The 24,707-nt window shown below is 42.5% G+C and overlaps 1 protein-coding gene across 1 annotated transcript in view; it reads right to left on the bottom strand.

Moving 5' to 3' along the window:
• phf2 (PHD finger protein 2) overlaps nucleotides 1-23,782 on the bottom strand; it is a 138,863-nt gene extending 115,081 nt beyond the window's left edge. The window contains exon 1 of the mRNA XM_033037179.1: nucleotides 23,290-23,782. Coding sequence (XP_032893070.1) covers nucleotides 23,290-23,387 — 98 coding nt within the window. The 5' untranslated portion in view covers nucleotides 23,388-23,782. The remainder of the gene's footprint in view (nucleotides 1-23,289) is intronic.
• Between the last annotated feature and the right edge of the window lie 925 nt (nucleotides 23,783-24,707).

The raw sequence follows: 24,707 nt of genomic DNA, 5'->3' as shown, positions 1-24,707 counted from the left end.
CATATGTTGAGCGTTTGATAGCACTGGGCCTCTACTCGCTGGAGTTTAGAAGGTTGAAACTTACAGAATGATGAAAGACATAGATGTGGAAAGGATGTTTTCACTGGTGGGAGAGAGTCTAGGACCAGAGTTCATAGCCTCAGAATTAAAGGGCGCTCTTTTAGAAAAGAGGTGATGAGGAACTTCTTTAGTCAGAGGGTAAGATAATCTATGGAACTCATTGCCACAGAGGTCTGTGGAGGCCAAGTCAGTAAGGCAGAAAGAGGCAAATTCTTGATTAGAACGGGTTCAAGGGTTATGGGGAGAAGGCAGGAGAATGGGTTTAGATCAGCAATGGCGTAGACTCAATGGGCCGAATGGCCTAATTCTACTCCGACAACTTGTGAACTTCATTCACTGTGCATCAGAGCCAGGCCGGGAGCATCGTTTAAGTGCTGCGCTTGCTGCTTTTTGAACAGTATCCAAAGGGGAATACCGGTTTGCTTTCAGGTGTAGGACTTATAATGGAAACATGCAGCGTACAAAGTTGCAACATGAAACTGATAAAATGTAACTACAGGAAGTCAAGTAATTCAGACAGAAAAGCACATTTACTTCAGGAGAATTCTCAGATCCTACAGGGTACATTTTTAAACTATAAAAAGCATCAATGAAATAATAATTGTTTCACAGCATTTCAACATTTCTCATTAGTATACTGACTTCCTTGTTATGCTAGAAAAAAACATCGGGATTGGGATTTCCGTGCCTGCATTATATGAAGTATAAAGCTACATTTATTTGTACAATTCAAAGTTTCAGGCAATATTTGTTTCCTCTCTATATTGTTTCAGTGCAAACATTATCAACTTGGTATTTATTTTTAGACTAACAGTGTGTGCAAGGTTATACACTTGGGGGTTGCAAAATGATAAACCAATTTTCTAAAAAAAATTGATAATTTTGCATCTTCTCCATCTTGTAGTCTAAACATTATTCTATTTTATCAAAGAACATAATATAGTACAGCACATGAACATGTCCTTCTACTCACCGTGCCGAATATAATGCCAAGTCCATCTCGACCTGAACATAATATATCCCTTCATTCCTTGCATATCCATATGATTTTGCAAAAGTCCCTTAAATACCACTTTCATATCTGCCTCAACCACCAACCTTGCAGTGCGTTCCAGGCCCTCAACACCTTCTGTGTAAAAAAAGGTGTCCCACACATCTCCTTTAAACTTTGCCCCTCTCATCATGCCCTTGAATATTTGATTATTCCATCATGAGAAAAAGGTTTAGACTGGCTGAAGAAGGGTCCCTACCCGAAACATCACCAATCCTTGTTGTACAGAGATGCTAGCTAACCCATTGTGTTACTCCAGCATTTTGTCCGTTTTTTCTGACTGTCGACCCTATATATGCCTCTCAGAATTTTATATACTTCTATCAGGTCTCCCCAGAACCTCTAACATTCCAGTCAAATGCCTACTAAATCCATGTAGGCAACATCCACCACCTTACCCTCATCCATCACCATTGCTACCTCCTCTAAGAACACAAGACACGATCTACCACATACAAATCCATTCTTGCTATCCATAATTTATCCATTCTCTTCCAAATGGGAGTGAATTCCATCCCAAAGAATCATCTCCAAAAGCTTCCCCACCACTGACGTGAGGCTCACCGGCCTATTATCCATTTGATTCTCTCTACTTCCCTCAAATAAAGGAACAGCATTAGCTACTCTCCAGTCCTCTGGGACCTCAGCCGTGGTTAGAAAAGATGCAAAGATCTCCGTCAAGCCTCCCACAATCTCCTCTCTTGCTTCTATCTATAACTTGGGATAAATTCCATCAGGTCCTGGAGGATTATTCACCTTAATGATCTCCAAGACCCCAATACCACCTCCTTCTTAATCTCAAACTGCCCTTGCATATTAGTGTTCTCCACACTGATCTCACTGTCTTCCATGTCCTTCTCCTTGGTGTAAACAGATGCAAAGTTCTCATTTAGTGCCTCACCTACATCCCCAAGCACCAAGCACAAATTCCCATATTCCTTGAGTGGTCCTCTCTTCTCTGTGGTGACCCTCTTGTTTTTAATATGGGTATAAAAAGGTTTTGCATTTTCTTTAATCCAACTCACCAAAGCCATCAGGTAGCCCCCTTTGGTCATTCTATTCGCCCCCTTGAATCATTTTGTTTTCCTCAAAGGCTCTGTCTTATTCCATCCTCTTAAAACAAGCTCTTTTTTTTGTTTTTGATGTAATTTACAACCTCATTGGTCATCTAAGATTACTTTGTTAGCCTTATCCTTCCTCCTTACTTGACCATGCCAGTCATGAACTTCAATCAGCTGGTTCTTTAAACGACTCCCACAAGTCACATATGGACCTATCCAATAACAATTACTCCCAGTGTGCTCTGTCGAGCTCCTCTCTAATAACACTTGTTTGCTTTACTCCAATTTAGTGCTTTCCCGCAAGGTCCAGCCTTCTCCCTATCCAAACCATTTAAAAACATATAGAGTTCAAAAGGGAACTGCAGATGCTGGAATATCGAAGGTACACAAAATTGCTGGGGAAACTCAGCGGGTGCAGCAGCATCTATGGAGCGAAGGAAATAGGCGACGTTTCGGGCCGAAACCCTTCTTCAGGCTGCATACACAAAATTGCTGGGGAAACTCAGCGGGTGCAGCAGCATCTATGGAGCGAAGGAAATAGGCGACGTTTCGGGCCAAAACCCTTCTTCAGACTGGATACTGAAGAAGGGTTTCGGCCCGAAACGTCGCCTATTTCCTTCGCTCCATAGATGCTGCTGCACCCGCTGAGTTTCCCCAGCAATTTTGTGTACCTTAAAAACATATAGAGTTGTGATCCACTATCCCAAAATGCTCTTCCGCTTAAACAAGAGTCATCTGACCAGGCTTATTTTCCAACACAAGGTCCAATAGGTTCCCTTCTCTGGTTGGACAATGAATACACTGTACTGTTTCAAGAAACCGTCTCACAAATTCTGCCGCTGTTAAAGTCACCCACTAAGACAACCTTGTTGCTTTAAACCCGTCTCACGGTGCGAGTCCACCCACGAGTGATCCCAAGTTTAAAACAAATCAAACTCGCGGTAATCACGTAGAATTAATGTAGCGGGAACGTCGGAACTCGTGGACGTAACTTAGCGACTCGTAACGCTAACGGCAGGTACTCGGGAAACTTGTTAACTCGTGAAAATGTTTCAACATGATGAAAGATTTCCACAAGTCAAATTTACTCTTGAAGTAAAAATGTTAAACTTTTAAACTCGTTGTAAGAACGTAGTAGCCCGTGAGTTTACCGTAGTGACTTGTGAGTCTACCATGGGCGAAATTGTTCCTGCCGTCCAAAGTATTTAATTGGTTGGAATGGGTCCTGAGGTCAAGCAAGATGCTTTTACATAAATATCTCTTTTTTTGTTTGTGACATTAAAAGATGGAGACATGGAGATATTTTCGACCCGAAACGTCACCCATTCCTTCTCTCCAGATATACAGCCTGACCCGCCGAGTTACTCCAGCATTTTGTGTCTATGTTTGGAGATATATGAACTGTTTCAGGGGTTTTGACAAACGTGTCGATCTAGTTAGTGAAAACAATGTTTAGCAAGAGATAAACACAAAATGCTTCAGTAACTCAAACTGAACTCAAATGCTTCAGTAAGTCAAACTGAAGAAGAGTCTCGGCCTGAAACGTCACCCATTCCTTCTCTCCAGAGATGTTGCCTGTCCCACTGAGTTACTCCAGCATTTTGTGTCTATCTTCGGTTTAAACCAGCATCTGCAGTTCCTTCCTACACATAATGTTCAGCAGGATGTGGTCGGAGGGTGTTGATGGAGGGAGATGCAGTGCACGATGAGATCAAACCTGCCAACCTGCTCTAGCTGAACGTCACCATCGAGAATCCCCCCTTTACAAGTGAAAATAACCCTGCACAAAATGTGTTAAACCCCCCGCATAAGATCAAAAAACAATGCTGGGCAAAGTTATCAGAAACACATTAAAGAAATCGCTCAGCACTGGCATAAATGTAAAACCTAGATCCAAACGACAGCAGAAAAACTAACAAGATTGCCAGAAGATATTCCCATTCAATCTCGCTTCTTTTAATCATTTATTTTTTATTAAACATCGATGAAAGTCTTCGCTTCAGAGGCAGGGGTCTGTCTGTTCCTAAAATCAACGATAAATGAAGATTGGTTTGCATCAAGTATTTTTTTAATCAAATATCTGGCGTTAGATATCTGACGGCTTGATTCTGGTGATTGCATTAAGGTGACTCGGACATCTTGCAGGCGGAGGAGGAGTGACCAGGGCAGCGCTGACAATGCTATCCCCGTAGAAAGAAAGAACTGCGGATGCTGGTTTGTACCAACGTTAGAAGGGTCCCGACCCGAAACGTCATCCATCCCTTATCTCCAAAGATGCTGCCTGACCCACTGAGTTACTCCAGCACTTCGTGTCTAACTCTAGCACCGTCGTATATGAACCGACGGATGGGCTGACTACCTCAATGAGGATAATGGAGGCACAAGGAAGGAACTGCAGTTGCTGGAATCTTGAGCAAAACACAAGGCGCTGGAAGATCTGAAGAAGTGTCCCGACCCGAGTCGTCTTCTGTCGATTCCCTCCACAGATGCTGCCTAATCCGCTGGGTTCCTCTAGCACTTTGAGTTTCCTCCAGAACTTGGAGTATTGCTGGATCAATCGCCTCAGGCCAAACTTAACAAAGATGGAATATATATAGACAATATATATATATAAACCGAAGGGTCTCGACCCGAAACGTCACCCATTCCTTCCCTCCAGAGATGCTGCCTGTCCCGCTGTTACTCCAGCTTTTTGTGTCTCTCCTCTCTCTTTCTGTGTGTGTGTGTGTGTGTGTGTGTGTGTGTGTGTGTGTGTGTGTGTGTGTGTGTGTGTGTGTGTGTGTGTGTGTGTGTGTGTGTGTGTGTGTGTATTTATGTATATATATATATTTATAAATATAACATTCCATATATGTATATAAGATTTTTAAAAAGTGTGTGTTTACGTGCATGAGGTTATATATATATATTGATGAGGTTACAAATTGGGATGATGAGGTTAGGGCTGAGAATGCGAGCTGTGGAGCTATTAACCCTGGAAAGGGGGGAGACTTCTCTCTGAGTTGGACCCAGGGAACTGAAGCAGGCTCACGTAGACTTAATATTTTCTTGAGGTTATTAATGACAGATAAATGGATGGGAAGGGTTTAGAGAGCTATGGGCCACATGCAGGCAAATAGGACTACCCAGCTTAGCTACGAACCACCCAGACCTCTCAGATCGTCTGGGACAGGTCTGCTCTGTGTCCCCAGAGTCAGAACTAAACATGGAGAGGCAGCATTTAGTTTTTATGCACCACATATCTGGAACAAACTCCCAGAAAACTGCAGGTCTGCTGCAACTCTCAGCTCTTTTAAATCTAGACTGAAGACTTTTCTGTTTGCCGCTGCCTTTCAGTAAACAATACAATTTATTTATTACCTATACTGCACTGTAACTTCTATTCCTGGTTTTACTCTATTTTAAATATTTTATTTGATTGCTTTTAATTTTGTAATTATTTTATCTGAATAATCTAATAATCGTTTTACATCTAAATGTCATTTATATGTGTTTCTTTCCAATGCTTTTAATGTTTTATGTAAAGCACTTTGAATTACCTTGTTGTTGAAAGGTGCTATACAAATAAACTTGCCTTGCCTTGCCTTGCCTTGCCTTGCCCCAAGACACCAACTTGGACGGCACGGCCAAGCTGGGCCGAAGGACCTGTTTCTGTGTTGTACAGCACCATGACTAAGGCCTATCCAGTGGGATTGACATGTTTTGTATTTTTCCTTTCTAAAGATGCAGTGTATTTTGGTGACTATTGCACACTGCAGACCAGAAGCACCTTCAATACCCAGATATACCAGATCCACACAAAATCTTTTCTTGCGGCAACTGTTTATAATGCTCTCTGCATTATGAAGTCCTCGACAGTGAACCCCATGGGCAATCACTACCAAAGTGTCTGCCCACACAGTCAGTACACCTCTCCTACACTTGTCTCCCGTACTAAGTCACCCCAACCCCCCCTCCCCCCACTCACCTCCCCTCCCCCCCTCCACCTTTCCCTCCCAACTCCAGTCCCGTCCCGACCCTCTGGGAAACTGAAGGGAGCGACAATCAACTGCCACGGATACAAATAATGTCATACACAAGAAAGGGCAGATGTTGGTTGACAAAAAGTGAACACACAGTGCTGGAGTAACACAAAGACGCAGCAGAGATGCTGCCTGTCCCGCTGAGTTAAAGAGTGCCCACGGTAGACTCACGAGTCACTACGGTAAGCTCACTGGCAATTATGTTCTTACAACGAGTTTAAAAGTTTAAAATTTTTACTTCAAGAGTAAATTTGACTCGTGGAAATCTTTCATCATGTTGAAAAATTTTCATGAGTTAACAAGTTTCCCGAGGCCCTGCCGTTAGCGTTACGAGTCGCTAAGTTACATCCACGAGTTCCGACGTTCCCGCTATGTTCATTCTACGTGATTACCACGAGTTTGGTTTGTTTTAAACTCAGGATCACTCGTGGGTGGACTCGCACCGTGAGACAGGGCCATTAGTGTCTTTCGATAAGCTGTCTACAAATCTGTTTCTCCATCTCCCACTTGCATTGTGGAACCTCTAATGCATTCCCATTTCGGGAGTGCTTGGACCTTTCTTATTTATAAGCTCGATCCATGTCACTTCACTGATAATAACATTTTCATTTAATTCATTGGTTTTGCTCGAGGATGTACCAAAACTAATTAACATTCTAATAACTAAAGTATTCGGTTTTATACGAAGAAATAACCACAAACTTCAAAAATGCTTCTGCTTTAAAATCGAGACATGCCTGAATTCATAGGTGTGGAATGTGTTTAACATTTTAATGGTGCTGAATATATCAAGACTGTTTTACTATTAGCTTTTAACAATTCATGGCAGCCAAAAGTGTTTTGTTCAAATTGCAGCTGGTGTTACATGTAGAAATGATGAGGTTACAAACACCTGCCCTCACTACACACATAAATTACGTGCTTCACGAGATATAACCTGCTTCATCATATGTTGCTCCATCAGTTTCTCACGATGTCCCAACATATTTTCCATGTAATTAATCACCCTGCTATCAGTGTTATGTAAGCAAACATGACAGGCAAACACGGCAGGAAATAATAAACAGTAAAGACAAATCAATGGTCCTTTTATTATCTGTTAAAGGACGACTGTCGACTAAGAAAATTCCCACTTTAAAAGGATAAAGGACTTCTGATCCGAATGAAAAGAAGTACAATGCATTTAAAGATAACAAACAAAACCATTTCAACGATAATTTTTTGGGGGAACCAAATTAGTGCGCATCCAAGTACATGAAAAGAGTAAGCAACAACTATTACTAAAAATAACCAGGATAAGAATTGTGGCCTGATATATTTGATGCTTATCCTTCTTCTAGACAATCCCTGGGGTCGAAAAAACCCTGCAGATACCAGAATTCTGAAATAACAGTGGAAACAGAGCATACTAGAAACAGGATTCCAGACTAAACCTCTTCTTAGCTAATACTTTCCAATCATGCCAACATCCAATTGAAGAGCTTTTATACAGCCACAACATAACTTCCTAACATTGACACTCAAGGTCTCAACCAATGAAGTCAAACATGATATATGTCCTATCAACCTATCAGCACAGTGGCGCAGCGGTAGAGTTGCTGCCTTACAGCGCTTACAGCGCAGAGACACGGGTTCGATCCCGACTATGGGTGCTGTCTGTATGGAGTTTGTACGTTCTCCCCGTGACCATGTGGGTTTTTTCCGAGATCTTCGGTTTTCTCTCACATTCCAAAAAAGTACAGGTTTGTAGGTTAATTGGCTTGGCGTAAATGTAAAATTGTCCCTAGTGTGTGTTGGGTACAGTTAATGTGTGGGGATCGCTGGTCGGCATGGACACGGTGAGCCGAAGGGCCTGTTTCCGTGCTGTATCTCAAAAATAAATTAAACTATGTTACTAATTACAGAGAATCATGAAGGGTCTCGACCCGAAACATCACCCATTCCTTCCCTCCAGAGATGCTGCCTGTCCCGCTGAGTTACTCCAGCATTTTGTGTCTATCTTTGGTTTAAACTAGCATCTGCAGTTCCTTCATACACACTATCCATAGGTTTTAAGACAGTTATGAAGAAGGATAAGTGTGGACCTTAGGGAAAGGTACTAAATTGCAGTAAGATAGATTACTACACTATTAGAGGGGCGAGGGAGAGTAAATTGAAACTGATGTTATTGAGTAAGTCCATATCTGAAAGGTGGGAGTCGTTTAATGGCCAGCTGATCAGAGATCAGGGCTGACATGTTCCAGTAAGGAGAAGTGATAAGGGTGGCAAGACAAGAGAAAGATATTAGAAAAATCAACGTTCCTACTGCTGGATTGTAAGGTGCTCTAAAATTTTTCCTATCCATGTACCTGTCCGTACCTTTTCAATGCTGTGATAGTATGTGCCTCAACTACCTCCTTTGGCAGCTTGTTTCAATTATCCACTACCATCTGTGTGAAAAGGTTGCCCCTCAGATTCATATTAAAACTTGCCACTCTCACCTTAAACATCTGTCCTCTTGCTTTTGGAATCCCCTACCCTGGGTAAATGTGCATTCACCCTATCTATTCCCCTCATCATTTTAAACCTCTCTACAATTATAGCTCATCCTCATGCACTTCAAGGAATAAAGTCTGAGCCTGTACACGCTCTTGCTGTAGCTCAGGCCCTCAAATCCTGGCAACATCCTCGTAAATTGTCCCTGTGCTTTTTCCAACTTAATGACATCCTTCCTAAAGCTGGGTGAATAAAAGTGAACACAGTCCAAGTGTGGCCTCTATAACTGTAACATAAATTCCCAACTTCTACACTCAATTTCTTGACTGATTAAGGCCAATGTACCAAGCCTTCTTGACCACCCTATCAACCTGTGACGCCACTGTCAGGTAAATATGTACCTGTATTCATAGATCCCTCTGCTCTACAACACTCCCCAGGGCCCTACTGCTCACTGGATTAAACTACATTAGCCATTCCTCAGCCCACTTGCCCAGCTGATCGAGAGGCAGCTGTAAGTTTTGCTAAAACATCTTAACTATCTACCACTTTAGTTTAGTTCTTAGTTTAGTTTGGAGATACAGCACAGAGCAGGCCCTTCAGCACACCGAGTCCACTCCAAATAGCGATTCCCGCACACTAGCACTATCCTACACACTAGAGATAATTAACAATCTTTACCAAAGCCAATCAACCTACAAACCTGTACATCTTTGGAGTGTGGGAGGAAACTGGAGCACCCGGGAAAAACCCACGCAGGTCACGGGGAGAACGTACATACTCCGCACAAACAGCACTCAGTGTCAGGATGGTACCCAGGTCTCTGGTTCTGTGAGGCAGCAACTCTGCCGCTGCGCCACCATGCACCCCAGACACTTTAGTGTCATATGCAAACTCACTAATCAGTGGGATATTGATCAGTTACATGTATGGGCGGAGAAATGGCAGATGGAGTTTAGTTTGGGCAAGTATAGGGTGTTGCATTTCGGGAAATGTAACAGGAAAGTATACAGTTTATGTCAGGATTCGTAACAGCATTAATGTACAGAAGGATCTTGGGATCCATGTCCATTGCTCCCTGAAAGCAGCAACACAAGTAGATTGGGTGGAAAGAGGGTCTATGGTGTGCCTACCTTCAACAGTTGGTGCAATGAGTACAAGAGTCAGGATATTACATTGCAGCTTTATAAATCTTTGGTTTTGCCGCTTTCGTAGTATACCATGCTGTTCTGGTCACCCCATTACTGAAAGGATGGGTTTGCACGGGAGGTTTAACAGGATGCTGCCTAGATTAGAGCATATTAGCCATTCCCATGATTGTAAATTCTTGACTGTAGTAGCCATTTAGCTTAACTCAGTTTGTTATAACTATAATCAGTTACCTTTAAATTTTATCTGCCTGTAATGATGTGGGTGGGATTTATCACGTAGTCGGAGGTGTGTTTGCGGCTTGGATTGTCACACAGACGCGCTAGTAGTTTTTAGTTTAGTTGGAGGAAGCATGGGAGAGAAGGCACAGCTTTCGACCATGCACGAGTTCCACCACGCACGAGTTTGACTACGAGTAAGATCAAAATGTACTTAAACAAGAAGAGGTTTGGATGAATATCTTACTGTTTTCACTATGACAATAAAGAAACTATTAATTAAGAAATATTAACAACAGATAATCTTCCGACATTTTCGCCAACTCCAACGTGATCCCACCACTGGCCACATCTTCCCATCTCCTCCCCTTTCGGCTTTCGGCAGAGACCGCTCCCTCCGTAACTCCCTGGTCAATTTGTCCCTTCCCACCAAACCACACCCTCCCCTGGTACTTTCCCTTGCAACCGCAGGAAATGCTACACTTGCCGTTTCACCTCCCCCCTTGACTCCATCCATGGACCTAAGCAGTCCTTCCAGGTGCGGCAGAGGTTCACCTGCACCTCCTCCAATCTCATCTATTGCATCCACTGCTCTAGGTGTTAGCTGCTCTACATCGGTGAGACCAGGTGTAGGCTTAGAGATCGTTTCGCCCAACACCTCCGCTCAGTTCGCAATAACCAACATGATCTCCCGGTGGCTTAGCACTTCAACTCCCCCTCCCATTCCAAATCCGACCTTTCTGTCCGGGGCCTCCTCCATGGCCAGAGTGAGTCCCACCTCAAATTGGAGGAGCAGCACCTCATATTTCGCTTGGGTAGTTTACACCCCACCAGTATGAACATTGACCTCCAATTTCAGGTAGTCCTTGCTTTCTCCCTCTTTCCCTTCCCCTTCCCAGCTCTCCCACAGCCTACTGTCTCGACCTCTTCCTTTCTTCTTTTTTTCAGCATCTGCAGTTCCTTCTTAAACATTAATTAAGAGACTGTGTTTTGAAGATTTATCTTTGGACGGCTTTGAATGTCTCGTGGAGAGCTCGCATGCGAATTAAAATTATCTCCTCATAGTGGCTAGAGGAAAGATTCCTTGAACGATATAATAATCTGCCATTACATCTAGTTGAAAGCTACTTTACAGCCGGATCCTTTTCAGAATGGCAGGCAGCGTCGAGTGGAGTGCCGCAAGGCTCGGTGTTGGGGCCGCAACTGTTTACCATATATATTAATGATTTGGAAGAGGGAATTAGGAGCAGCCCTAGCAAGTTTGCAGATGACACAAAGCTGGGTGGAACATCACTTAACTGTCAACTACTGCAAGGTCCAGACCTTACCAACTCACTCATTGGAGTTCTCGTTAAATTCAGACAAGAACCAATTGCTTTGATGGTTGATATTAGAGGATGTTTCATCATGTCAAAGTATCAGAAAAACACATTGACTACTTGCGATTCTTATGGTGGCCTGAAGGGGATGCACAACAAGATCTCGTTGAATACTGGATGAAAGTACATCTCTTTGGAGCAGTGTCATCACGAAATTGTGCAAACTTTGCATTAAAGAAGACCGCAGAGGACAATAAAGCTCACTTTCCAGAAGTGATAACCACTGTGAAGAATAATTTCTACGTGGATGATTGCTTAAAACCCATGTCTACGGAGCAGGAAGCAATTCAAATGGTAAAACATCTGGCTTCCCTCTGCAATAAGGGAGGATTCACGCTTTCCAAGTGGATCAGCAACAGCCGTGTTGTATTGGAAAGCATTCTACCAGATGATAGAGCCAATGAGACCAGGGAGTTGGATTTAGACAACGATAACTTGCCAATGGAAAGAGCATTGGGAGTGCACTACGTTGAAACAGATGTGTTCAAGTTCAGAATCTCGATTCAAGAGCGACCATGTACTAGAAGGGGTATCCTATCCATGATTGGTTCCGTTTATGGCCCTCTGGGATTTCTTGCACCATATACACTGCCAGCCAAGTTGATTTTACAGGATCTGTGTAAGGAAAAACTTGGATGGGATGAGAGTATAACACAAACTTCCTCTCACCGATGGACAGAATGATTAGCAGATCTCAACAAGATCTTGGATGCTTTGATCAGATCAGAAGTGCACAGTTGCATCGTTTCTCAGATCCCAGTGAAAGTGGCTACGGTACTGTTTCATATCAGACTGGAAAATGATAACCAAGAAGTACATGTTGCATTCTTAATGGGAAAGGCCAGAGTGGCACCATTGAAACAAATGACAATTCCCAGGATAGAACTTACTGCCGCAGTCTTAGCTGTTAAAGTTGGCATATTGCTGCAAAAAGAACTACAGCTTCAACTGGAAGAATCTATCTTCTGGACTGATGGTACTACGGTGCTTAAATACTTCAACAATGAGAACAAACGTTTCTTGACATTTGTAGCAAACAGAATCTCTTTTGTATTGGGAGCTACTAATGTTTCACAATGGAAATATGTTAACACAAAGGAAAATCCTGCGGATGAAGCTTCTAGAGGACTAACAGCAGACCGCTTCTTAAGCAATAAGAGATAGATCAATGGACCAGAGTTTCTCTGTAAACCAGACAGAGAATGGCCAAAGCTTAAGCTGAGATTTGAAATCTCTGCTAATGATCCAGAAATTAAACAAAACCTTTAATTGCACTGCTGGAAGTAGCTACCTGAGCAGCTAATCCTGGAGATGTAGCAGGAAAATGTAATGAAGATATGCAGGTGCAACGTGGCCCAGAGAGTCAAGGCAAACATGCATTTCACAAACATTACGTTCTATAAATGCACGCTGCACTATCACCAAGATAACATCCTCCACTTACAGTCCATTGATAACTTATTATATCCATCACAGGTGCTGCTCATACCTCAGATTTAAAAAAACATCCTATGCTTTCTTTGCATGTGTGATGAAAGTCTCCAATTCTCATGGATCTCTCTGTGACCATATCACTTGAACTGCCGATTTTGTAACTTCCTCAACACAGTAAAATCCTGCGAGAATTTACAGGAAACATATTAGGCCCTTGACCCCAAATTGGCCCAAAAGCACAGGATTATCAATCGATTTCAGCAGCATATGAACATTAGAAAACGAGTAAGCCATTGGACAGAAGATAAAATTCTTCATTGGTTAGTATTAAGTATTAACAGTTAACTGAAGTGTTGCCAACCAAATTGGCATGCAACAGTTTTAAGGAGTATTAACAGGCAACAGCCCTTTAACAATCTACAGAGAACATGCTTCATCTTTAACAATATGCTAGTGTGTGCTGAAGAGAGACTAAAATGGTTTTGCAGGTTCTAACCTCAGAAATCGTTAGTTCGTTAGCAACTAAAGTGCCCAGAAAACACCATCCCTCAGAAACCCAAAGACATGTTGGTTAAATTAGTTAATTAATTTGTAAATCATGTCAGAAAGTGAATCTAAGGAATGCAAAGTGAGATTGAGAGAGATAGAAGAGGCAAAAAACGTAAAATCTTTGACACAATAATATTATTAAGAAATGAAACTGTACATTGGTAAAAGTAAATTTTCACTGCCAATAATGTAATCAGACTGCAATTACAACTAACCACCACAAGAATAACTCACATTGAATCAGATAAGCCTTAACTTTGGTCCATAGAACTGGCAGTAAGTACGATAATTCCACACCCTTCCTTCTGCTAAATAGCATGTCCTTAGTAAGATACTCGTACAGCAGGTTTAACGGAGCAGGGCATCTCCATGTCTAGCATCACAAGCACAGACATCAGGGGTTGATATTTGCTTTACATTTCAATAATAGTGAATTCCAAAGATATCTGTGCTTCACACTCCCAGCACCCACACGGACAAAATCCAGGCCAATATTTTTCAGGTCAGTATGGATCAATTTTACAAGAACTCACTTCTGATTGAATGTTCACAACAAAAAAATCAATGTAAACACAATGTAAGTAATACTGCATCCACGTATTTACATTTGCCACCATAACCACAATTGCAATGCACAATAATTAGTTTAGTTTAGTTGTCTTTCCGCTAACCAGTCAGCGGAAAGACAATACATGATTACAATCAAGCTATTCACAGTGTACATGATAAAGGGATTCATGTGAATAATGTTTAGTACAAAGATATCCCGTAAAGTTCTTCAAAAGTAGTACGAGGGTCTTAAATGAGGTAGATAGTAGTTAAAGACTGCTCTCTAATTGAAGACTGCTCTCCAATGGTTGGGAGTGAAAATGCCCGATGGGAGATGGGAGAAGGGAGAGCAGGGTGTGATCTTGATTATGATCATCCTTGATTATGCTGCTGGCCTTCCCGAGGCTGCGTGAGGTATAAATGAAGTCAATGGAAGAGGGGTTGGTTTGTGTGATGGTCTGGGCTGCATCCACAATTCTCTGCAATTTCTATGGAGCATCTGCAGAAGTTGGTGAGAGTGTAGGGGACATGCCAAACTTCCTAAACCTTCTAAGGAAGTAGAGGCGTTGGTGTGCTTTCTCTCAATGTTCATTGCTTCAATATGGGTGATCTAGGAGAAGTTGTTTGTGATATTCAACCCTTGGAATTTGAAGTTTTCAACCATCTCTACTTCGGTGCCGTCAATGCAAACTGGGATATGTGTTCCATTTGCCTTCCTGACATTGAGAGAAAGGTTGTTGTCTCAACATCAGGACACAAGGTTCTCGAACTCCTTCCTGTACTCCATCTCATCATTATTTGATATCCGGCCCACAATGGTGGCGTCGACTACGAATTTGTAAATTGAATTAGATTAGTACATGGCTGCAGAGCCGTGGGTGAACAAGAAGTAAAGAAGGGGGCTGAGAACGCATCCTTGCAGAGCCCCAGCATTGAGGATTATCGTGGTGGATGATTTGTCCCCTATCCTCACTGATTGAGGTCTGTTGGTCAGGAAGTAAAGAAAGTAGGCAGTAATGGCGGAAGGAAAAAGTGTTAATATTTCTGACTGAAGGCCTTTGTCAGAACAGGAATGACCAAAAAAAAGTTTGTAGTTGCAGAGAAAATGAGGTAGAAATGGCTGAGACAAAGGAAGTATCTCTGACACGTTGGTCATCAGCTTTGAAAAAAGCCACTGGTTGCTAGACTAAGAGGAGCAATTAGAGAAAAAACAATGGAAAAGTCATGTGAAACTGAGAACGTGTGTTGGGTGAGAATGATTGGTGAGTTTGCACTAAAGTGGGTAGTATTGTGGATGGCAAAGATGATTATCAAAGGTTACAGCGGGATCGTGATCAGTTGAACAAGTGGGCTGATAATGGTTAATGGAGTTTAATGCAGAAAAAAGTTGTATTTTGGGATGTCTAACCAGGGTCGACCTACATAGTGAATGGCAGGGCTCTGAGGAGTGTTGTAGCGCAGAGGGATCTTGAAATGCAGGTACATAGTTCCTTGAAAGTGGCGTCACAGGTAGATAAGGTGGTCAAAAAGGCTTTCCGCACATTGGCCTTGATCAGCCACAATAACCATTGGTACAAGCACACCGGTTGCATCGTGGCTTGGTTCGGCAACTTGAGCGCCCTGGAGAGGAAACGACCAGGTTCAGGAATAGCTACTTCCCCACAGCCATCAGGTTATTAAACTTGGCTCGGACAAAACTCTGAACATTAATAACCCATTATCTGTTATTTGCACTTTATCAGTTTATTTATTCATGTTTGTATTTACGTATATAATGGTATATGGACACACTGATCTGTTCTGTAGTCATGCTTACTATGTTCTGTTGTGATGAAGCAAAGCAGGAATTTCATTGTCCTATCAGGGACACATGACAATAAACTCTCTTGAATCTTGAATTTTGAACCTTCCTGTTCATCATGGTGTGTGTCTGTATCACATTGGCTTTGCACCGTGTGAATTTCACTCAGACAGTGCTCCACCCGCTTGCCCTGTCCCCCGCCTGCATAACTGGCTGGTGAAGGAAGCGATGTGTGTATGTATTCCACTCTGACAGTCACCGTTCCAGTCGCCGTTTTTTCAGCGACCTGCTACGACTTGAATAATCGCCTAAGTGAGACAGGCCCATTAGAAAGTTCAGCATATCACCTACAACTCTCACCAACTTCTCCAGATGAACGATAGAAAGCATTTTATCAGGATGCATCACAGCTTGGTTTGGGAACAGCACCATCCAAGACATTGCAGCGAATTGTGGATGCAGCCCAGACCAACACACAAAGCAACCTCCCTTCTATTGACTCCATTTATACCTCAATCTGTCTCGGCAAGGGCAGCTGCATAATCTAGAATGAGTCGCACCCTGGCCACACCCTCTTTCCCCCTCTCCCATCAGGCAAAAGGTATAAAAGTGTGAAAACGCACACTTCCATATTCAGGGCAAGTTCCTTCACAGCTGTTATCAGGCAACTGAATCATCCTACCACAACCAGAGAGCAGTGCTGAACTACTATCTACCTCTTCGGGGCCCTCGGACTATCCTTGATTAAACTTTGCTGGCTTTACCTTGCACTAAATGTTATTCCCTTATCATGTATCTATACACTGTAAATGGGTCGATTGTAATCATGTATTGTTTTTCTGCTGACTGGATAGCACACAACAAAAGCTTTTCACTGTACCTCGGTACACGTGACAATAAACTAAACTAAACTGGTACTTTGTTCCAAGGTATTGGTGACAGTATGCAATTCCTCAAGTGCAAGTTTAGCAGATGGATTCGAGAAAAAGTCAGATACAGCTCTTGGGGCTAACAGAATCAAGGGATATGGGGAGAAAGCAATAACGGGCTACTGATTTTGGATGATCAGCCACAATCATATTGAATGGTGGTGCTGGCTCAAAGGGCGGAGTGACCTACTCCTGCACCTATCTTCCATGTTTCTATCAGCATAGGGTGGGATATAGACTGCTGTCAGGTTAGCCAAAATGAATTCCTGCGGCAGATAGCAGGGAGGACACTTCATTGTAAGATATTCCAGATCACGGGAGCAGGATAACATTATACCGATAAATGGGCAGGGGAGGGGGACGGAGTAGATGAGAAGCATGGGAGGATAACTGAAATTAGAGAATTCAATGTTCATGCAGTTGATCATAAGATCATAAGCGATAGGAGCAGAATTAGGTCATTTGGCCCATCAAGTCTACTCCGCCATTCAATCATGGCTGATCTATCTCAACCTCCTTACCCCTTTCTCCTGCCTTCTCCCCATAACCCTTGACACCCTTGAGTTGAGTTGTGGCCTGACCAAGCGTGTGAAGTAGCAGTGTGCCCACAGCAATAAGAACCAATTTTCTTCTTATCGAGTCCACGCACAAGATTAGAAGTTGTTCAGCTGGAGCTGAACACACTTCTCGGCATCTGCATACAATGGTGTTTGTGTTGCGCTTCTTGTGCTTCTTGTGCGTGGTGGTGGAAAGATTGCTGGAAACAGGGCCGCGATGTGACCGCTCTTTCCTTGACCCCAGTAACCAATAACATATGGTGGAACTGAAAAAGCAAATGGCTCAATTGCATGATATTGCACAGGCTGGAAAAGTTGCAAAAAAATGTTCATATCTCTCTAGTTAAAAATAAAAGAGCAGGAAGGTAAAATAAAACAGAATGCTGGAGTAACTCAGCAGGTCAGGCAACAAATCTGGAGAACATGGATAGGTGACGTTTCAGATCAAGACACTTCTTCATACTCTGAAGATCTCTGAAATCGAGATAGAGTTGCTTATAAAACTGGTTTGAGTCTGAAGAAGGGTCCTAAACCGATATGACACCTATCTATGTTGTCCAGAGATGTTGCCTAACCCAATGTGTTATTCCAGCATTTTGCGTATTTTTTTCATAAACCAGCATCTGCAGTTCCTTGTTTCTAAGGAGCATGAAGGTGCATTCCCAAAAGACGGCCAGTTAGATTAGATTGCAGATTTGGTAACTAAGTAAAAACATTAGCAACAACAGTTTTGAAGAGAGGCCAGACTAACAGACAAATTACCTCTGAATGTTACCTGTGGAAATATGAAAGTCTCCAAATTCCTGAGGGACTGTCATATCTGTCATTCTGAGCGAGCCCTCTCATTGAACTCCTAAAACAGTACAGTAGCATATGTCCTGTGCATTCTGAGATTAACCATGGTAATGGTTCATTAAATAGTCACTTCTGTACAAAAAAACAAAAAGTCTGGATGAATATCTCGAGTCAGGCAGCATCTGTGGAGGGAATGGACAGATGATGTTTCATGCTGGAACCCTTCCTCGTGATTTTTGTGTTCATTTCCATGGCCGGGAATTGTTTGGAGGAAGATAAAGATTTTGGATAATTTATCATTTTGAATTAATTTAGTTAATTTAAATGCATTCAATTAATTTGACATATTGATATTTTAATTATTTTTAATTATTTAAAAGTTAGCATTTGAAATTATTAATTTTTAACACTATTTAAATGTTTTCAATTTAGTTTTAGAGATACAGCACGGAAACAGGCCCTTCGGCCCACCGGGTCCGTGCCAGCCAGCGATCCACGCATATTAACGCTATCCTACACACATACTAGGGACAATTTACACATACACCAAGATAATTAACCCACATACCTGTACGTCTTTGGAGGAAACCGAAGATCTCAGAGAAAACCCACGCAGTGATGGGGAGAACGTACAAACTCCGTACAAACAGCACCCGTAGTCGGGATCAAACACGGGTCTCCAGTGTTGCAAGCGCTGTAAGGCAGCAACTCTACTGCTGTGCCACTGTGCCGCCCTGTTCACACCTTTACTATATTTTGACAATACAGGCTGTCCGCATGCCTTGGCTGGCTATCAAAGGCTTTCTGGAAGGTTGCCTTATTTTTTCAGTAGTAAATCCTTCCACTGCACAAGGTCTCACTAAGAGTTGGCATGGGTTTCATGGGTACCAGTGGAATAAAACATTCCATAAGCTGTATGTTGTGTAACGTGGATCCAGCAATGGTTATAAGATGCATGAGATACTAAAAATTAATTCCCATAGAAAGCCAGTTACCTTTTTAAAATTATAAAGGTTTTTTATAGATTAAAGAAAAGTTCCTTCTTATTGGAAAATTGGTTATAATTTATCAGTATTTTAAAAGAATTGCCAAATAGACAATAGACAATAGGTGCAGGAGTAGGCCATTCAGCCCTTCGAGCCAACATTCAATGTGATCATGGCTGATCATCCCCAATCAGTACCCAGTTCCTGCCTTCTCCCCAGATCCCCTGACTCTGTTATTTTTAAGAGCCCTATCTAGCTCTCTCTTGAAAGCTTCCAGAGAACCTGCCTCCACCGCCCTCTGAGGAAGAGAATTCCACAAACTTACCACTCTCTGTGAGAAAAAGTGTTTCCTCTTCTCCGTTCTAAATGGCTTACTCCTTATTCTTAAACTGTGGCCCCTGGTTCTGGACTCCCCCAACATCCGGAACATGTTTCCTGCCTCTAGCTTGCCCAAGCCCGTAACAAACTTATATGTTTCAATGAGATCCCCTCGCATCCCTCTAAACTCCAGAGTGTACAAGCACAGCTGCTCCATTCTCTCAGCATATGATAATCCCGCCATCCCGGGAATTAACCTTGTCAACCTACGCTGCACTCCCTCAATAGCAAGAATGTCCTTCCTCAAATTAGGGGACCAAAACTGCACACAATACTCCAGGTGTGGTCTCAATAGGGCTCTGAACAACTGCAGAAGGACCTCTTTGCTCCAATATTCGATTCCTCTTGTTATAAAGGCCAACATGCCATTCGCTTTCTTCACTGTCTGCTGTACCTGCATGCTTACTTTCATTGACTGATGTACAAAGACCCCCAGATCCCGTTGTACTTCCCCTTTTCCCAACTTGACGCCATTTAGATAGTAATCTGCCTTCCTGTTTTTGCTACCAAAGTGGATAACCTCACATTTATCTGCATTAAACTTCATCTGCCATGCATCTGCCCACTCCCCCAACCAGTCCAAGTCACGTTGCATTCTTATAGCATCTTCCTCAAAGTTCACACTGCCACCCAGCTTTGTGTCATCTGCAAATTTACTAATGTTACTTTGAAATTGAGGAGTTAAAGTAAATTACTGTAATGCTTTAGTTCACAGCAATTTACGTGCCGATATTTCATGTACATATCATTAAAGGCTAATGAACTAATTTGGTAGTTTCTGCAATAATTCAATGGCTATTTAACTGCACACACTTTTAACTTTATTTAAAATAAGATCGGGAGAATGCATTGCACACGTTGACAGGTCTAGCATCCTCCAAATTCAATTTTATGTGCAAAAACATTTCCTTGTGATACCACAGGAGGAAAAATATGTAAAAGGTACAAACTAATGGAAATGCCAATAGTCACCATAATTTTGTTTAATCCGTCAGTGGAAGTTGTTTTGGGCCTAATAGGCAGCAATTGCATGTCAGTTTAAAAATATTACTGTTTCTGCTGCGATTCAGTTTCAATAATCACTATATACAAAATATATACTGAGCCAGATACGATTCTTAACTATATTTTAAAAAATACTAAAAAGATTCTTCAGGCATTAATTTTGCCAATAAGTGATTCGTTGTTAACATTTTATTTTCAACTTTACTAAAAAGAAAAGCACAAATTTCCCAATTCTATTGACAGTGAGCATAATTTCCCAGCGAAAATTGTGAATCTTTTGAATTAGTAAGAATAATAATTGTGGATTGTGCTGAATGAATCAATGCAACCAAACAAAATCTGCAAACAATATTTCAAGTATACTTATGGCATCCTATACCTGTCTGAAAGAAGATACCAGTGGATTAAGGCAACTTCACTGAAACTCTCAAAGACAGCTACTGTATTAGTAAAGTTAAAATTATGATAAACTTCAATTACACTTTTCGAAGGAACTATAGACTATTCCGTTTAATGTCTGTTAAGGGCCTGTCCCACTGTACGAGGTAATTCAAGAGCTCTTCCGAGTTAAAAAAAAAATCAAACTCGTGGTAAGCACGTAGAATATACGTCAGAGCGGGTACGTCGGGGCTCGGGACATTTCTTAGCGGCTCGTAACGCTAACGGCAGGTACTCGGGAAATGCAGTAAGCTTGTGAAGACTCGTGAAGATTTTTCAAAATTTTGCAAAATGTCCACGAGAGCCCCAAGTACCTACAAGCGGCTATTAACGTAATTCTCCGAGTTCGAATCAGGGGAAACTCAGGAGAACTCTTGAATTAGCTTGTACAGTGGGATAGGCCCATTACATGCTTTTGAAACATCACCTATCCATGTTCTCCAAAGATGCTGCCTGTGCCAGCATTTATTCCAGCATTTTGTGTATATCTTTGATATCAACCAGCATCTGCCGTTCTTTTTTATTACATAAGCAGTACTTCAGCATAAACTATGGCAATTACTCATAGTTCTATTCATTTGATAGACAATAGACAATAGACAGTAGGTGCAGGAGTTGGCCATTCGGCCCTTCGAGCCAGCATCGCCATTCAATGTGATCATGGCTGATCATCCCCAATCAGTACCCCATTCCTGCCTTCTCCCCATATCCTCTGACTCTATCTTTCAGAGCCCTATCTAGCTCTCTCTTGAAAGTATCCAGAAAACTGGCCTCCACCGCCCACTGAGGCAGAGAATTCCACAGACTCACAAAAAGTGTTTCCTCGTTTCTGTTCTAAATGGCTTACCCCTTATTCTTAAACTGTGGCCCCTGGTTCTGGACTCCCCCAACATCCTAACTATGAAAATATACCCAGAACAATAAATTTAAACAGCGGGTGATTGTAGATTTTGTCTGTGAAATAAACTTTACTTATAAGCATCAATGATCATATTTTGACTATCACAAGCATGGTCCAATTTAGTAACATTGTTCCTAAAATACAGTTATTTAAGTAAAAATATGGAAACACGTCAGCTATTATGAGGTAAAATTCCAGATATGACTTCAATCGTTCACTTCATGTTGCAGACTAGTCTAAACTAAAAATATAATTGTCAGCATTATGAACAGCTATATCTTTCCCCTCTCAGGGCCACATCTATTGCCCTGGAATGAAGAATGTTACTGATTTTTGTTTTAAATCCCATTTCACCTACCTGGTCCCGTTTCCTTGTAAAAAATGAAATGTCAAGATAAAGAACGCACATGGCTAAGTCTGTCAGTTCACCAGAGAACAGTGATGATGCATTGGAGAATATCATTTAAGTGTCACTCTCTGGAAGTGTCAGATGTTTAGGAAGTCAAGTTTTCTTCAAACGGTACAAATACTTGAAACATCAAGAACTAGGCCTACGATTTCTTATTTGAGGCGGGCGTGATGATTTGGCCAATATTATATTTTAAAATGGACCAAAACATTCCCATGGCAAGTTTCACACAACATGACGAGCGCCAAATAACACCCGGAGAAACTTTCCTTGCTGGTGATCAACGTATCTAAAGGTATTCAATCAGGTTCTTTTCAAACTCTCTCTGTCCAACCCCAAATGATTGAAACAAAATAAAAACTTCGCCGACTCAAAATAAAACTTACAGGAGCTAGTTAAATGAATATTAAGCAGTTACCAGCACCAAGACTCTTTGTGCTTTTAAAAACTCAAGGAAAACAAGGAATTAGAAGACGTCAATATAGGCTTGCTGGCATTTTTCATAAGTTACACGTGGAAATACTATAAATAAATGCCGAGTAAAAATGTCAATATTGACACCAGGCCCACTTATTCTATCAATTTAAACAAAAGCGGGAATCGTTCCCTCGGGGCAGTTGGTGCAGATAATTCGGGTAAAGCTGCTGGAAAATAGTGCAGTACTTCGATGGGAAAAAATGGGGGGAAGTGTCCTTTACTTTTAAAACAGATGATAAATATGTCGGCACTGGGGATGGGTGGCGTGGGCCCGTTCCTGGGCAGATTTCAAGGATCACTGGTCACAAACAAAACAGGGGAAACACCTCGTCGGCGGCTTGAGGAGGAACCCCGGGGCAGACGCTGCGAGAAGGCCACTAATTCCACAATGACAGCAGGCGGCTTCTGTCACCCAAACCAACCCCAGCCGCCTGCACTGCCGCTTGCTCCCCTCACGCCGCGCTTCTTGTCCGCTAACCCCCCCACAAATAACCCCCCAAAACCCCAGCCCTCCTCTCCCTTCTCCACCGACATCGCCAGCCCTCGCCCCGGAGATGTGCTCCTCTCTCCTCCCGCCAAACTGCCTCTCCCAGCCCAGCCGCCGCACTCGACACACGGCGGGGACAAGCATAGGAGAAGCGAGAAGGTGAAAAATCTGCCTTTTACCTGCCGTGGAACCAGTCCTTGCACGCATCGCATTCGATCATAAAGCGGGTTACGTCGTAGGGCAGGCGGCAGATGCAGTAGACTGGTACAGCCGCCATGTTAGCTGGCTCCAGCTGGACAAGCGCCTTCTTCCTGCTCAACAAATTCCCCCGCAGCTTTCCTCTTCCTCTGTGTGTGTGTGTGTGTGTGTGTGTGTGTGTGTCTGCGATGCCGGCTGAGCGCTCACAATGACGAGCGGGCTTTCTCTCGTATCTCTCCAGTCCCAGCACACTCTCGCACAGCCGCGCTGCTCAAGTTGGTCACATCGTGTCTACGCTGCGGCTGCGGCTGCGGGCACAATGCGCTGGGCGGCCGCCGCCGCCTGACAGTTGTCTACTGTACCGAGCAGACTGTACCCTTTCATTGCTAAATTACGTCAGGCAGCCAGTGGCTGGCGGAGCTTTCATAGCCTGCCCGGGCTACAATGTAACAGCGGCCTGTTCAGCAACTCCCCGAGCAACGCCGTCCATACCAAACTTCAAAGACGGGCTAGGAAGGGGACACAAGTACACCTTTCGCCCCACTTGTCGCAGGCGCTGGTGTTTGCACTGTTCCTGTACATATACAACCTCGTCCATTGCACGGGCCTCTTTGCAAATCTTTTTTTTAATGGGTTTATAGAAGCAAATGTAAACGTTTAAAAAATAGTGCAAGACAAATAAATAGATGTTATATTCAGAAAACGTTGCAAGAACAGGTTACCCTGCTATAGATTCCTCTGTTTAGTAGAATTACTTTATAAAGTGCGTTCCAGAATGAATACATTTGAAAAATAGATCTCCCAGAAAGTATTTATGATATATGATACAGTTACATGATTTAGATACATACTAAAGACTCATGAGATAACGTGAGCATTAAAGGTATTCTTGATGCTTGTACTTCACAGATAACCCAGGCTAACCTTCTGCCTCTAACCCCAATTGTAAAGTATTCAGAGGAGATAAATGGATTATTGGAGAATATATATTGAAAAGAATAAATAGTTGATGACAAGTTTAAAGTGTGTTTACAATGAGAGAATTATTACAGTTTCACAGAAGTAAAATCATGTTTACCTCGCACAGTTCTGCCCTGTGTGAGTCTTCCCATGAGTGAGATCTGTGTTGGTCAGATTCATATGTGTGTGCAGACCTTTCTCTTAGAAATATGAGTGTTTACAGCTCACCCCCTCCATGAGCACCTTCAGCAACAGACTGGTTCCACCAAGATGCAGCAAAGAATGCCACAGGGAATCATTTTACCCTGTGGCTATCAAACTGTACAACTCCTCCCCCTTCAGTTGTGGGGTAGACTGACTCTCCACCACCCCCCTTCTCCCCCAAATCTTTGCACTGCCTCAATCCTGGACTTTACACTCGTCACTTTAATTTAATGTT

This window comes from Amblyraja radiata, chromosome 18 (assembly GCF_010909765.2).
Source record: "Amblyraja radiata isolate CabotCenter1 chromosome 18, sAmbRad1.1.pri, whole genome shotgun sequence".
Classification (NCBI taxonomy): domain Eukaryota; kingdom Metazoa; phylum Chordata; class Chondrichthyes; order Rajiformes; family Rajidae; genus Amblyraja; species Amblyraja radiata.
Note: the sequence above shows the minus strand (reverse complement) of the source record. Positions and strands in the feature narration are given on the sequence as shown.